The 16091-nt window shown below is 38.8% G+C and overlaps 1 protein-coding gene across 1 annotated transcript; it reads right to left on the bottom strand.

Annotated features, from left to right (window-relative positions):
- Positions 1-15893, bottom strand: gad1a (glutamate decarboxylase 1a). Its single transcript, XM_008399564.3, has 17 exons — positions 15345-15893; positions 14493-14594; positions 12785-12847; positions 10685-10840; positions 9359-9601; positions 9196-9286; positions 5611-5723; positions 5321-5436; positions 5137-5216; positions 5009-5063; positions 4551-4667; positions 4366-4430; positions 3839-3917; positions 3588-3737; positions 3391-3498; positions 3131-3220; positions 1-2683 (listed from the first exon to the last, which is right to left on the bottom strand). Exons 2-17 carry the CDS (start codon positions 14578-14580, stop codon positions 2510-2512), a joined length of 1788 nt encoding a protein of 595 aa, XP_008397786.2. The 5' UTR covers positions 14581-14594; positions 15345-15893; the 3' UTR covers positions 1-2509.
- Between the last annotated feature and the right edge of the window lie 198 nt (positions 15894-16091).

Below are 16091 nucleotides of genomic sequence, written 5' to 3'. Positions count from 1 at the left end.
TACCTGTGCCTGCAGATGATCTACAGCTCATGTCTTTATTAGTTTTGTGAATACAGTAGTTATTTAGTCATGTTAAAGTGCCCACATTAAGTACTACAAGGGAAATTTCATCCCCACAAAAATCAGGAATGTACAGGTGTTTACTCAGTCGTAGTACAGTAGCAAATACATTACTTGGTTTCAAGCAAAAATGCTTAATGATAAACAACCGCAGAGTTTTTTTTTTTTAAAACATAAAATTATGCCTACAGAAAGCACGTACTCATCATAATTTTGCATATTATAGTTATACTCCACTTCACATTATATAGTACAGACAATCATGTGTCTCTAAATTTAAAGCTGCCCCGTTAACATGATTTGGTAATGTGCTTTTTGTCAGCAGCGGCCGGACTGCCGGAGAACCTCGATGACATTCAGTCAGTGAATCACAGCGACTCTGCCATGGTTCCACGTTTGCACTAAAGTCAAAGTTAAATCCGTTTCCGTGACAATATTCATGACTGCAACCCAGACCTTCTTTGGTTCACAAACACACCAGCACATGTTTCACAGCAGAGTTTTTTCAAACAAAGGATACTATTCACAATAAAAGTCTCTCTATATAAATCAAATAATCTGTCACACAGTATACTGAATGTTTGATTTACATATAGAAATGGTTCGTTGTGATTCTAGGACATATTTGGCACAGAGGCAATGAAACACAATCTACACAAAAGTCACTGCAGTCGGTTGCAGCAGCTGCTATGACGTCCCAACTGGCTCGATAAATACAACACAGATCATAACTATTACATGTTTTACATTTCTGTTATTTATGCTTTTGTCTATGTTGTGAAGATCTGTTATCATTTTACCTACTATGTCTGAAAATATATTGGAATATTGTATTTTTAACACAGATAAAACATTGAGGGACATTCTTTGTGGCTGCTTTACAGTCACAAGGGGAGGGAGGCAACTTATTTTTAATGTAAGCACTTTTTGAATAAATAGTCGTTTACAGTATTTCTCAGTATAATTCACTTGCTAAACATATCCACATCTGAATGCTAATGAATTGAACTTTTCTCAGCATTTCCATTCTAAAAAAATTGGTAGTATACAGTATATGAGATGTTGAAAGAGGTCCTTTCATCATGGCATCTGTGCATGTTTTTGGTAATTTTATTACTTCATCGTACATTATTTGAAAAAAAAATTAAAATTTTTGTTTTGAACACAAAAAAAATAATTATTTATTTTTTCAAGATTCACATTCTAAAACGCTCCACACCTCATTTGGGGCCTGCAAAGTATATGCTTTAAAATATATATAGAAAAAAATGGAACAATAAGAAAAAGGAAAATAATCACTTATGGGGGAAACAATTTCACAGGACTGTATGTGATAGTTCTGTATGAAACAGCGCCCCCTACAGTTACAATAGAAGCTTGTGCCTGTCTCAGATTGCTAAAAACAGGGTAATATTTTTAGCGCTCAGTACTGGTTTCTGATGAAAACGCACAAACGCAGGTGGCTATGAACCTCCAGCATTGAACCAGTATCCTCAACAACACCAGCGTTGAGGGGCACTCACTCATTTTATCAGCACAAAATGGTTAAATGTTGCTTTTCTATCTGCCTGCAGTAGCAAGCTGTGCTGTGCCAATACTAACTTTTACATCAACAAGAACAGAGAGAAATTCTGCTCTTAACGCCTGTCCCCCTCTATAGCAACACTACTGCAAATAATACTTTTATTAGAATCCTCAGTTATGAAAACTTACGATGTTCCTTGCTTATGTAAAATTAAGTTGATTAATCCATTAAAATGTTGTTCCTGACCTGAAATTCCCCAGAAATCCAGAGAAAATGCTAGATGTGCAGTTTTTAGCTGTTCAAACGATTACAACCAGACTTTTACCATTGATGCTGCTCTATAAAAAGAGTGAGATTATTGCTTCCAAATCTTTAAAACATCATCTTTTGTGTACTTGCTCTCATTTTAATGGATTCCTTTCTTTCTGTTTAGATTTTAAATCTTGTCTTAGATTTCTTGTCAATGATTTTCTTACCAAAAATTACAGCAAAGGATTAGATCTCCAGATTTTTATTCCTTTTTAGTCTTATCTTAACCTCATATCTTAAAATCATTTAATGTGCTATGTGTGTTACTGAATGTTCTTTTTCTAACAATGTTTCATTTTCTTTGTAAACAGAAAATGACCCCATTTCAATTTATTCACCTTATTGTGGTTTATTCCCACTTTGCATAATAGACGAGAATGCCACTGTGCTTTGTTTTGTTTTTTTGTTTTTTTTTTGTCAGATGTGCAAATGTTTTCAATAGATACATCAACGTAGCTAAAGACAAAACTGACAGAAACACACTGGGTACACTATTGTTAATTGTGCATTGCCAGAAAATACTGGTAGGCAAAAAAAATGTTACTCTGTTGAAAAGACAAAGGGAACATAAAGCAGCACTCGTTAATGTTGGAGAACACAATCTGCAGTAGACTCTCACAGTTCATGGCCCAGTCGCTCGATCTCCTCAACCAGGAAGTCGATGTCTGACCTGGTGGCTGCAGGGTTGGAGATGACCATGCGAAAGAAGTTGACTTTGTCTCCCTGTGGTTGGTAACTCACCATGGTGGTACCCGACTCCATCATCAGGGCCTTGATCTTGGGAGCCACCTGATGCAGATATTGTGCAGTTAGAAATCTGCTCTGCACAGTGCCTTCTGGAGGAATTTAAAAACCAAAACAAGTTCCCTATCGTGCATATTGCAGAAACAAGGTATTTTGTTTTGAAGCATCATGGAGTAGAAATGTGCCGCAAAAAGATCCGAAGTATTGACACAGGGGGAGTAAATACGAATGCATTTCAAGATTTTCTGGTCATGTTGTGCTGAAACAGTTAAAAATAATATATTCTTTTCTTTCTGCTTCACAGTACTAAAATCTGTGATAGTAATGTGATTAAATGTGACAGGTACAAGACTGTGCATTCTTTTGCATGGCACTGTAAACCATTATGCCTGTTTTTCCCCCCCTTTGCTACCTGTGTGTCTTTACGAATGAGCCACATGTGAGGAGAGAAGTTTGAAAAGAGACTTAATTTGCAGATTAATGAGCCATTACCTTGTGCAGTCTCTCGCGCTTCTCTTTCCCATCAGGCATGCCACGAAGGCTCGGAGGAATGTACCAGAAGCAGACATTAGTGTGCTGCGGCTGATAAGAGAAAACAACATTTGGAACGGGTGCAGCTTGTTACTGTGTCAGCAAAGTAAAATGATCTAATCAGTGCTGAAACCGGGGTAAGTTATGAATATTGCCTCATTATTTCGCAGGTTGACAACGCTCTTGTGGAAAGAGACGCATGAAAAACGCTTGGATCTTACCTCTGACTTGAACACCATCTCAAATCCCTCTCTGTTTTTTATTTTGTCGTAGAGGTACGCCGACAGATCCAAGCACTTGTCTATATGCTGCTCAAATCCTACTGTTCCCTTTTTTTGTGGATAAAAAAAAATGAAATTACAGTCAGTTCTTTAACATGTCAGAGTCTGACAGTGAGCTGAATCAGATAATTGCTCACCTTTGCCTTCCACATGAGCCAGAACTTAAAGATATCAACATGGCGTCCGCACTGAATGGCCTTATCCCCCGTGTCGTAGGTGACGTCGTACTGCTTGTCTGGCTGGAACAGGTAGCCCGCGCACATAGAGTTGCAGCCTTGTAAAAGTCCCTGCAGTGGGAACAACAATGAGGATGAGGGATAAACAGGAGGAAAGAGTGCTGTGTTCAACTTCACTGATCACTGTATCTTCACCGATGACACAGACGTACCCTCTCTCTGACCAGAATGGCAGAGCACTGCAGTGGCACTCCCATCATCTTGTGAGGGTTCCAGGTGACTGAGTTCGCCCTGCACACATATGGAAACGGTAAACACATCTCTGTGAGGGCTCGAGTGTGCCTAGTCTGCAAAGACAAGCAGCAAACTGAAAACATATAAATATGTAATTTCAGCCAGAGTGACTAATGGTATACTTGTCAAATGAAGAGGAAGAACCTGCAGTGTTGGGAATCACAAGGGGCGTTTCGAGATTGAATCCTGATTTTGATCTTTGCATGATAAGATATTTGGGGTTCCCTCAGTTTAGTAGCATATTCATCATACTTAAAAACAACCACAAAAAAAACCATTACTTTATGTACTTTTTAAAAATATTTCTTGGTGCAATGAACTAGTGACATGTCATGGGTATACTAGGCAGATTTTTCAGTCAGTTCAGTTTTTTTTTTTTAAGACCTCAAACACAATCCTTTTTTTGTACTGAACATGCTGTTCCCTAAGCAGGATATTTTTTTACCTTTCTACTCCATTCAGTTTGTGTCTGTGTCTCCTGGACATCAGCAAGCCTCCTCCCCATGCACCCTGCACAGCACAACATGCTGCACTGTAATAACACTGGAAACACTGGATACAAGTTGTACAACGGATGACAGACTTGTAGTCTTTAGTTAGTCGAAAGGTAGAAATGATGTATTCCCTTACATCTACATGGAGCCATATGTTGTACTTCTCACAGATGTCTGCGATCTCATTGATGGGGTCAAAGGCTCCGTAGACAGTGGTGCCGGCAGTGGCGTTCACAAACATTGGAACGTACCCCTGAAAAGCAGAAGAAAGCGGAGGACTCGGTGTAACAAGATTTTTTTGCTCCATGTTATTACTTATATATCAAAGAGATGGGCAGAGAAGAAAATTCTCTGTTAATGCTTCCCTCTTTTGGTACTCTACTTTCATTTCTTATACAGAAATTACTTCCTGGAGAGAAATTTTAAGGCTGCAGCGTCATAATGTGAAGTGACAGCAGCAGTGGTCGCATTAAAGTAGCCTGTCTTGCTCCGGCACACGAAGCTGAAGCTCATATGAGTGTTTCTGATTACGGGAAGTACTGGAAGGAGGGAAAAAAGCTGATTGGTGAGATGTTGTCAGAGGTCTATTTTTACCTTTTGCATGACCTCCATTACTTTTGCCTCCAGATCAGCAGGAATGACTCTCCCTCTGTAAGTAAAACCAGCATCAGTATTCCATATATTATAAAAATTTGCTAAACTATACGAAACACAAAGCAAACCTCTCATCTGTCTTTAATAGGATAAGGTTCTCTGTTCCAAAGCCCAGAGCTGCACTTGCTTTCTTGATGGAATAGTGGCTCTGCAGGAACAAAAACACCATCAGATGAACGGATCCAGCTTATTGTAAGCTTAGGTTAGCATGTTTAAATTGCTGAGATGACCAGGGAGGAGTGTTGAACTAACATGCTCAGAAGTGAAGAGCACCAGTCGGGGTGCAGCTGCCATGCCTTTGGTCTTGACTTCAGGGAAGGACTTGTATCTGGCAATCATCACGCTGTACATGTTGGAGATAGCGCCACCTATCGAGACCAAAAGAGCGCAAATTTTCAGCTATTTAATATGAACCGAGACAAAACGGCCGTATACATGGGTACATTGACAAATGCTGTAATAACAAGCAGCACAATGGACTGAATTTTGCTTTGTTTTGTCAAGATTTGAGTTCTTTTTAAGCTCTTTGGTTGTCCTTTTACCTGGAGAAAATATTCCGTCTCCCTCTCCGTTTGGCCAGCCAACTATCTCTCTCATCTTCTTGAGCGTCAGCTGCTCCATCAGCACAAAAACCGGGGCGATCTCATAAGTGAACCTAAAGCAGACAAAATGGTCACATTTACTTGTGATTAAAAAAAAACCCAACCCAGAATTTCCCTGCATAACACACAGCTCTGTTTTAGGTTTCAAATGGACACTGACTGCCAGAGGTCACCGGATCAGTGCTGAGTTCCTGAATGAAGCTTTCCTGAAATGCTCATGGCTGAGACCATTTTCTGAGGAAACTGGTACTGAAATGGCGCTCCAGCTGTAAAACAGCAAATGAGAAGGCCCTGCAGGAGATAGCGATGCGACCTGGGAAGTTTAAGTTGTCGCTATCATTTATCAGGACCCGTTTCAGATCTGCCACTCTGAACTGATTATTGAAAGAATTGTCAAATATTTTAGTAATCGATTGATTGATAGACTAAAAAAAGGTAATTTGCTGAAAAAAATAACATATTCAGAGAAATAATTTGACAAAAACTGTACTATATATATATATATATATATATATATATATATATATATATATATATATATATATATATATATATGTGTTTTGTAATTAAGATAAAAACAACTGCCATCAGAGAAACGGTACCGCACCATGACAAACAAAACCGTGAGACTTTTACTTTAACATTAACCCCAGGTCTCTGTCTCCAGACAGACTGTAGAACAGCTATTAAACTAATTCCACTTTTTTTTTTTACAGCATTTTTAGCTCTTATTTCTCCCCCAAACACAGTTGAATAAACCAAAAACATATATACTTCTGTTGTTGTATGCTGTTATAATGCAAATATATTGACTTAATTAACTTAATGTAACTAACAAAAGCTGTTTTTATCCAGGTTAAATAAACTCAACTAAACGTCACAAATTCGGAGTTTTCAAAGACACTTAAAATCTGATGAATAGAAGCCGTTTTATTGCTGCTTTTCTCTCTTTAAAATGCACCATTTGGTTAAAATTGTGCAGAACTGATAACAATAAGGTGGTGCTTTGTTCTCCAAAGACTTCCATGAATTTCTTTTATCTCCTCAGAGCATATGGGGCTTGTTCAAACGAGCCACGCATTGTGAAGCCTCTCTGCGACACAGTCAATTTGGAATTACAGTACTGGCAGACTAATCCATCTTTTCCAGACCAGTGACACTCTAATTACATAAGTGTACCGTCCGTTCATGCAAAGCAAGTAAAAATGAATCTGAGGAAGATTGCATTACATCTGCAGTGTGGCTCATCATCTTCAGCAGAGGCGAATGTGCAGACCAAAAGCAAACAAGTCGCATTAATTTCGCCGCACTCATTCCTGCAGACAGGCCACAGTTACTCTGCTTATGAAAGAGCAGAATGTGATTGTCAGTCTATTAGTGTCAGTCGATATTTATCTGGGATAATTAGAAGTGATGGAGTAATTAATAATCGTAAATTGGAGCATAGAAAACCTCAGGCAGGTTAGCAGGGATGTTACAACTGAGAAAAGATGGGACAGTTTTTAAGGTTTGAAAGAGATTTATAATATTATTCTCAGCTTATCAAGAATAAAAGCAGAGAGTGTGCTGCAAAATGATCATTATGTTTGAAAATATTCACATTTTGTCACATTAAGACTACAAACTCCGTAGTCTGATTTCATGCCAGTCATATGACTTTTTTTCCCCTTACGTTTTAGCATCTGTAAAACTGGATGCAGGTGTTTACTTTAAGCAGATAAATTGCATTACACAATGGTTACTGAAGTGCACTGCCTTAAAAAATTAAATATATTTTCTGCAACTTGTCACATCATAACCAATCTATCAATATCTCTCATAGAAATTTCATCTAATAGAGACGTTAATGGTTGTATAAAGGAAAGAGTTTGTTTTGAGGTTTTCAAGATTTCTTGCTGATATAAATCTGTAACGTGTGATTTGTATTTAGCCCACTTTACTCTGGTACTCCTAAATAAAATCCAGCGCAATCAACTACGTTTAGAAATCAAGTAATTAGTTCATCTATGTTTGACTTAATTCTGGTAAAAACACAGCGGTTTTGTTGAGTTCTGTTGACAAAACCACAACTCTGGTCTTTCATGGAAGATTTCAAGAAGGATAGACTTTGTTAAAAGACGTAAGACTTTTCACAAACCATGTAGTGGATAAAGCAAATATGACAAGAAGTTCTGGGGAAAATTAAACTGCACTTTCTGGCTCACATGCACAACATGATGTGTTGATGAAAAATGCAGCACATTACTGCGAACACACCACTCACAATGTAAAATACTGTGTTGTGGGAAGCTCTGCAAATCATTCTTAGTACTCTTAGTCGCACAACTCTCCTACAATTCACCTTTTTTTTAAGTGGGGAAAAAAATTTTAATTTATGGCTTTACCGTGATAAACTGATAAAGATTTGGTGTCTTGTTTCATAGAATGTTAATTACTATAAAAGAAAATCCATTTTTTCTATCTCAAGACACTTAATCTATCATTATTTATGGTTTATAACTAATCGTTAATCAAGAGTAAGGAGCTGATTAACTAAAGATCTTTTATTGTTTAAGACAAAAATAGGTTGTTATATCTTAAGTATCTCTTTTTGTGTCAACCATGTGTTACAGTCTGCTTTTTGTCTAAAGTCACCAAATGAATAAAATATCCAATGGGTGAGAATCATTTCTGCAGAACTACTTTAGTATTTTGTTTCTTTTTTATTATTATTATTATCATTTTATGGGCAAAATATAAAACTTTTCATTCTTACTTCCTCCGCAAGTCCTTTGTTTCAGTTTTACACCGTACAGTAGTTGATAGTTTGATTTAGCGATCAGGGTGCTAAAGTTGTAAAGGGTGAACAATAGAGGCATAAATCTCTGGTTTATGGTATTGATCTCAGGCTGTAGGAACTCTGAGAACCCTGAGCTGGCGTTATCTCCACAGTCATACTCTGGCCTGTGACTGTTTATGAGGTACACTGCTGCAAAATGCATCCACCATTATGACCGCCGGCGTAGCTAAATCAAGGAATCTGTGACTGACAGTCGCACAAAACGAAGGTAGTTAGTATGAAAATGATTTATTGCAGGACAGAACCTTCCCACAGAGACCCGGGGATGCTGCTGCTCACACTGTGTACGCGTGGCTCAAAGTGAGCCGAGGTTGTTTCTTTCCATTTTGTTATGTCACAGGAACTGGCATAACATGAAACAAAGACACCATGTAAACTGTGAACGCTAATCAATATGCAATTTAGTTTGCCTGCAGGGTTGAATTATGCGCCCACCTCTTATAAGCACAGGCCGGTATCGACAACAGTGCAGGGGCGTAGCTGCACTAATGTCCTCGTTTGTGTTCTTTTATCTCCTTGCTTGACTGACAGTCCATTAGGGAGTTCTGGGGTTTTCTTCAGCGGGAGACAGTAATTACTGTCCGTCACTTCAACTATTCCTCCAGCTGATAATGTCCCCTCTTCATGGACCATTGGAAAGCAAATGGGAACAAATACAGTGTGTGATTTATCCCAACTGTACTCACATATTAGTGTTGGCTGTGGAGGTGAGCCACTCTCCCGCCAAGCCCACGATGTCTAATCCAGTGGACAGCTGGTTAAAGAACCTGGGGTGGCCTGCGGGTGATAAAGAGGCGCCTGTGAATTAATGCAAGCTATCGACCCGGCTGCAGTTCTCGGGCCTCCTACCTGTTCTCACTCCATATTTCAGAGTGTCCCTGCAGTCCACCAGGATCTGCTCCAGAGACTCGGGCTGGTCGGAGAGCTCCAGGTTGAAGCCCTCCATACCCTCCAGCAGCTGGTGAGGATGGTGGAAGTCCAGGACCTTGGTGGATCTGTCAAAGGTTTTCCTGACGTAGCTGGTGAGGATTTCCACGACCTCCAGCAGGAACTGCAAGGTCGTCTCCTCTCCATTCTTTGATGGTAACAGATCTGCAAAAATGGGAAAGGGTTCAATTCAGTCCACAATAAATATCATCATCTTTATGGAAATACCTAATCAGTTCAATATGCAGGCAAATTCAGATTCCGCCATATACATTTCACCATCCGGTAAAAGGATCTCCGGCCTTTTACAAATTTGCATCCCCAAATTTCTGCTGAATTTGTGTCTTTCAGTTGAAAAGCTAGTAAATCATGCATGGCTCCTTTAAGAACATTCACCCCAGTCTTTTGCTGTTCGACCTGATTTCTTCCAGGACTACCTTTATTAGGCCACATCCATCTTCCCATCCAACTCACCTTCCCTGTTCCCACTCACGAAGAAAAAAAGTCCCCACAGCATGATGCTGCCACCACCACCATGTTGATAGTGCTCTCAAAGTGACATTCATTGTTAGTTTGTGCCATGACTATAGTGTCAGTTATGCAACAAAAAGTTCAACTTTTGTACAATCGGAGCGCCTTCTTCCACGTTTGTTGTGTCCTATTCATGTTTCGAAGCAAACAGGATTTATAGCTTTCTCTCAACAAATGCTGCTTCTTGCCACTTTTGTAGAAAGGCTAAATTTGTCTTGTCCATGATTAAATATTTTTCTGATAGTTCCAGAACATTTTTGACTAATTATGTGACGTCTGAACTGGATTTATTTATTAGTATCAGAATAAAAAAAATCAAAAAATCAAATTCAAATGTATGCCACAGTTTTTAGTTTTTTGTTATTGCAATGTTACAATCCAAGAATTTTCAATACGTCAGCAAAAGTCTGCAGCTATGAATCGAGAACATTATTAACGATAACTGATATCAATCAAATCTCGATCGTCAGCAGCAACATCACTCTGGACGCTCAAATTTACTCTGTGTTTAATTTGCACTTCGCTATGAATCAACTTCCGTTGCAAAATTCAATGAAGAATTGCATTTAACACAAATTTCATTAAGCGTGCTTTTTAAAAAATATATATATTATTATTATTATTTCGGTATTTCATCACAAATCCACTTCTCCACCAACGGCAACAAGTCTTAAAGTTGAATTTGTTTCAAAAATCCTAGCGTTTCCCGAAGCCTACCTCTGGCGTACAGGTTGGAGAAGTCTGTCTCTGTCCGCCTGAAACGCGCGTCTCCTCCGGCGTTATCGCAGGCCATGAGGTTCTGGGCCGTGCGCTCCTTCAGGGAGCTCACAATCCTGCTCCTCTCCTCCAGACTGTTGTTCTTCTGCAGAAATCCTAAACGTTTACAAGAAGGAGATGGGTCCAGAGGATGACCACACTGCCCAAACATGTTTGTAAAAAAAAAAAAAAAAAAAAAAAGAAGGAAAAAAAAATAAAAATAAAAGCTCAGGGATAAGTGTTTTCTTTTTTAATTATCTAATCCCCTCTGTTCCCCCCGGGGGGGATGCACCGTATCGTCTCGGTCTGTTTTTTATGAGTAAAGGGAGCCATCCGTTCCCTATTTATAGGCTGGAGGTGGGGGGAGAAGAAGGGGGGATCTGGAAGGTGAAGCCGGCGATGACATCAGCACCAAACTCCAGCCAAGCAAAAACAAATCGCTGTCATGTACAGGCTGTAAATCCCCATTAAAGCGTGAGATTTTTCACAGCGGTGGGCAGAAAAGGAGCTCAAGAGCCGATGTGAGAATAAACCACATGCAGGAGCGCCTTTCAGCAGGCCGCGCTGATAAAGGAGCCTTATCGGGATAACAAGAGAAATTTCAAAGGCCGGCATCATTTTTACCTAAGATATTATTGTTTACTTTTTATTGTTTACTTTTTTTTTTTTGCTTCTTTCGTCGTGTTGCGGTTAAACTACTATAATTAAATACTCGCAGCAGAAAGCGGAACAAAGCAGAAAGCTGCGCTGCCCACTGATGCGTGATATTCAACATTATGGTGGATGTCAGCTCGTCCTTGGTTGGCCGGAGTGAGAATGAAAATAGACTCTCCAAGTGGAAATTGGAAAATCCATCCCAGATCATTTCCCTCTTTCGTTTGTTCCCGCACAGGAGGAGGGGGACATGATGACCTCTGATGAGGCTTTTCCACTGCCGGTTGGATTTAAAATGTGGTGACAATTTAAGAGAGAAAAAAAATTAAAAACTAATTTTTAATTACACATTTTTTCAAAATAGAAATCTTAGTCCTGCAGACAACAGTGCACTGATGTCATGGAGGATGCAAAACATGCTGTCAAACACAGAAAACTGAAGCCTTGTCGTTTACTTACACTCTAAAACATGTTTTGTTGATTTAACTGTAAATTAGTACATTCACAACAACTCCTTACTATGGAAGCAATATGTGAAGCTGGAGATTTTCACAGTAAAACTGTTCTCAGCAGGTTTGGGTTGTATAGTTTGCAAACATCATATTGATGTAGATTTGAAATGTATTGTTTACTGTAAGTTAAATGTCAGTAATATTGGAGGACGAAACATGTTTCTGGAATTACTTTAGTTTTTTCAATCATTGTTTTTATTTTTATTTGATTGGAGTTTTTTTTTTTACATGAGCTAATATGGTTTAACATTAACTCAACAGTAAGGTAAAAATTCAGCGGTTACAGGGGGATTATTTGCATCTGCATTGCAATCTCTCCTTGCACTGTAAACCTTTTTTTTGTCATTTTAACAGTAAATTGTTGCATTTATAATTAGGGTTAAAATAACAAACATATGTGTGTTCTGTTCCTGCAGAGAAAGTGGTTTATAAGAGTAAAATTATAGTATATCCAGCAGCTATATAGTGCACAATCAATTTTTATCTCGATGATGTAGATTTACAATGGTTACTGTAATTTAAAAATAATGACCAAAATAGAAAATGGGGAGCATTACACACTGATAAAAAACAGGCTAGAGCGGAAAATTTTGATTATCATTCCATAATTTCTTTTACCAGAGCCAATGATGCTCCTGTAATTAATGCATAGGTACAGCCATAACATGACTGACCATAAACTTCTGGAGCACTGTAAAAAATTATGTTGTATTTTAGATAGCAGTAAGAGTTATTGTTATTGGATTTGTGCTGTTGTGTGACAGCAGCACTGGTGGCTCCCTGCAAAACTTAAAATACAAGAGCTGCAGTGAAATTCACACTTTATTGCTGTTATTTTAACGGCAAACAATTTACAGGATAACATTCAGAAATATACATACACATATAAACTTACCACAGATCTTCATGCCTAATTTTCTTGTACATCCATGAGCTACTCCACACCACGCATCATAACCTAAACAAAAAATAAATAAATAAAACAAAACAAAACAATATATTGAATGTTTTTGGTTTTGCTTTGTTTCTGGAGACGTGCATGAGAGACAGTGATGCAGCATATATATATATATATATATATATATATATATATATATATATATAAACAGTATTTGTCTGGATTAGTCTGCATGGTTAACCGTGCGTCACCCATTCATCATCCACGGGCCTTCCACATTAATTAGACGTTTAAGTCCGCTGTAGCCTACTGGTCTAATAGAGTGAAAAGATGCTGGTTAAAAAAAAGGCGAACGGTACTTCTGCAGACATCAGCCGGCTGCTTGGTGACAGATAGAGAATTACTGCGTTATCAAGGGCTTCCAGCCTCAGAGGGGATGGGGCACCTTGGAGGGGAGGCAAAAGCGAAATTCTCAGTAGCATGCGATTTCAGGGAGAAGAGGAAAGGGGATGGGAGGGAGAGGAGGTATTGGGGGGGGGGGGGGGGGGGGGATCATTCCAATTCCAGCATCCCAATTTAACCCTTGCCTTGGACCATTAGATAGATCATTGCCCCCACTGCTCAGCGCACTTGAAGAGATTTTTCTCAAGCTGGAGGCACATCAGGAAGGAGAACACCTAAATGAGCAGATGTGCAAATGGCCACAGGATTCAGAGCATAAAAAACATTTAGGCTGCAGAAGGACGGAAAGAAAACAGAGAAATCACGGGCCTAATAAGGTATAATTATCGCTTTTAATCAGACATATCAGTTGACAGCAAAAAAAAAAAAAAAAAAAGACAAAAATCAATCTTTTTTTTAAATTCATACAATAGATTACATTCTCTTTTTTCATATATCTATTAAATAATTCAATACGTAAGTTTATTGCTCCCTTTATTCAATATGTAATTATTATTTTGGAAAGGCTCCAAGCGACAGACAGTGAAAAGCCGGGCCGGCGCGGCTGAGTGGTCGCTCTGTGTTCCTGCTAGAATGACGACTACAATGATCATGAAAGCCATTAGAGTCCATTTAATGTGACTGAATTAGCGAGCACTTCAGGGCCAATTCTCAATTGTTTTCTTCCATGCGGGGCACTCAATGCAAGAGCGCGACAATTATATATATATATATATATATATATATATATATATATATATATATATATATATATATATATATATATATATATATATATATATATACTGATAAACACCATTTTTATGAATTAGAAAAAGGTACGTACAAAAGTCCCACCCCTTCACATGTGGTATCATTGAAAAGCCCTAAATGTCCTCTACAGAGGACAAAAATGAACTACTGGTAGTCAGGAAGATATATATATATATATATATATATATATATATATATATATATATATATATATATATATATATATATATATATATATATAAGGACATTCTTTATAAAAATTTTTATTTTTAACTCATTCTAAAAAAAACATGTAATGACTGTAGGGTATGTTTAGCTGTCTGTCAGCAGGAACAGAGGGGGTCCGCATGTTGTCACCCCCCCGCCCGTCCTCCCTCCCTCAACCCCCCACCTCCCCCCACAGCCCCCCCATCGACGAAGATGATTAATGGCGATGGCCGCAAAGTAAATAGCACAAGTGAAAATAGCATTTTATCGGTGATGGACCTACTTGAGCCCGGCGGCCGTAAATTTGTCGAGTTGGGATCCGCTCCGGCGCCGGAGGAAGAGGAGGAGGAGGAGGGTGCAGACGCCGCCATCACTCCCAGAGACCCTGAGCCAGAGTCAAGAAAGCCTGGTTACTTTTCTTTCTTTCTTTCTTTCTTTCGTTTCTTCTCCTCCTCCCCCTAAAAAAAATCACTTTAGGCGATCAGAGAGGAGAAGGTGAAGTGTAGATGAAAGGAATCTTTAACCCCCCCGAACAACAAATAAAAAGAGATCATCAATCTGGACAAGGACTCTGTCCGCCTTACAAGTTTAGGTTGAAATCTACAAGATGTAATAAAATATCTGCACATCAGAAGCATTCATTTTACAATTTAATAATAACTAATTCTAATCATTTTTGGCTCAATGCTCAGTTAGAGATTCACGATTATCATAACCAGCAAATGTTTAAAATTCTAAAATAGCATAAATATATAAAGCCAAAAAAAAAAAATAGAAAAAAGAATGGAAGAAAGAAATAAAAAAAAGCTTATAAAAACTTTATTTTAATTTTATTCTCTTCATAAATTAATAGTGCGATCAGCATCTTCATCAACGATCCGTTTTAGCTCCTGAATGACAAATGTCAGGGTCAAGGTGATGTCAGGTAACAGAAAACAATCCGGAGGGGTTTTTATTCTTTCAGAGAGAGGTAACTTGTTTAGAAAAATAAAAAAAAAGACGTCCAAATTAAACACAAGCTGTCTGAAAAAGAAGCGGTGATCAGTTATTAAAAAAAAAAACACCTGTTAGAGCAGCTCAGGTATAAATGAGCTTCTTCAGTTTACAAGACGGACAAATACGCACATCCACTTACCGAGCTGAAGAGCGTCCAGGTGAACAGGTTCAGTCCACCTCCACCCCAAAAAATAAAAAAATAAAAAATGTTTTTTTTTTTTTTTTGGGAAAGTGTGAATTTATTACAAGAATAAATCCCGAATGGGAGCCTGCTGCGCTTCCTCTCCACCGACACGAGGAAGAGGAGAAAACCTGTGCTCCAGTCTTCCCATAGATCCCAGTCAAGGTGACCCCGCTTACCGGTGAAGATGCAGCTTTGATTTGCTCTTATTTTAAAGACGGAAAAAGCATCTGCTTGTGTGTGTGTGAACCTCTGCGCACCGGTGAGTCACAGCGTGGAGCTCCAGCAGCACCTCCAGCTCCCCCGGTGCAGCAGCAGCAGCTGTCTGCAGACTGTCTGCGCGTTTGGCTCCAAATGGCGCCGCTTTCGGCCCCCAAAAGTGCGACTTTCCCCGAAGTAGTTATTGTTTTCTATCCAGGTCTGGTTGTGATCCTGGTCACGGACATGATGCTTGGTGTTATGAACAACACACTACGTGAGGAGGGATCTGGATAGGAGAAAAGAAGGAGGGAGGAGAAAGGAGGAGATTTGGTTTTGTTCTAAAGGGGGAGAGGGGCGGGGGGCGACATGAGAGAAAGCGCCCAAATACGGCTTTAATTAGGGACATTTAATTTAAAAGAAGCGCTCTGATAAGATGAGGGATTTTTTTTTAGCGTTGCTAAAATGGTTTAGCAACAATTCTTTTATACACAGTCACACATGTTA

Source organism: Poecilia reticulata, chromosome 2, assembly GCF_904066995.2.
Source record: "Poecilia reticulata chromosome 2, P_reticulata-male-v2, whole genome shotgun sequence".
Lineage (NCBI taxonomy): Eukaryota > Metazoa > Chordata > Actinopteri > Cyprinodontiformes > Poeciliidae > Poecilia > Poecilia reticulata.
Note: the sequence above shows the minus strand (reverse complement) of the source record. Positions and strands in the feature narration are given on the sequence as shown.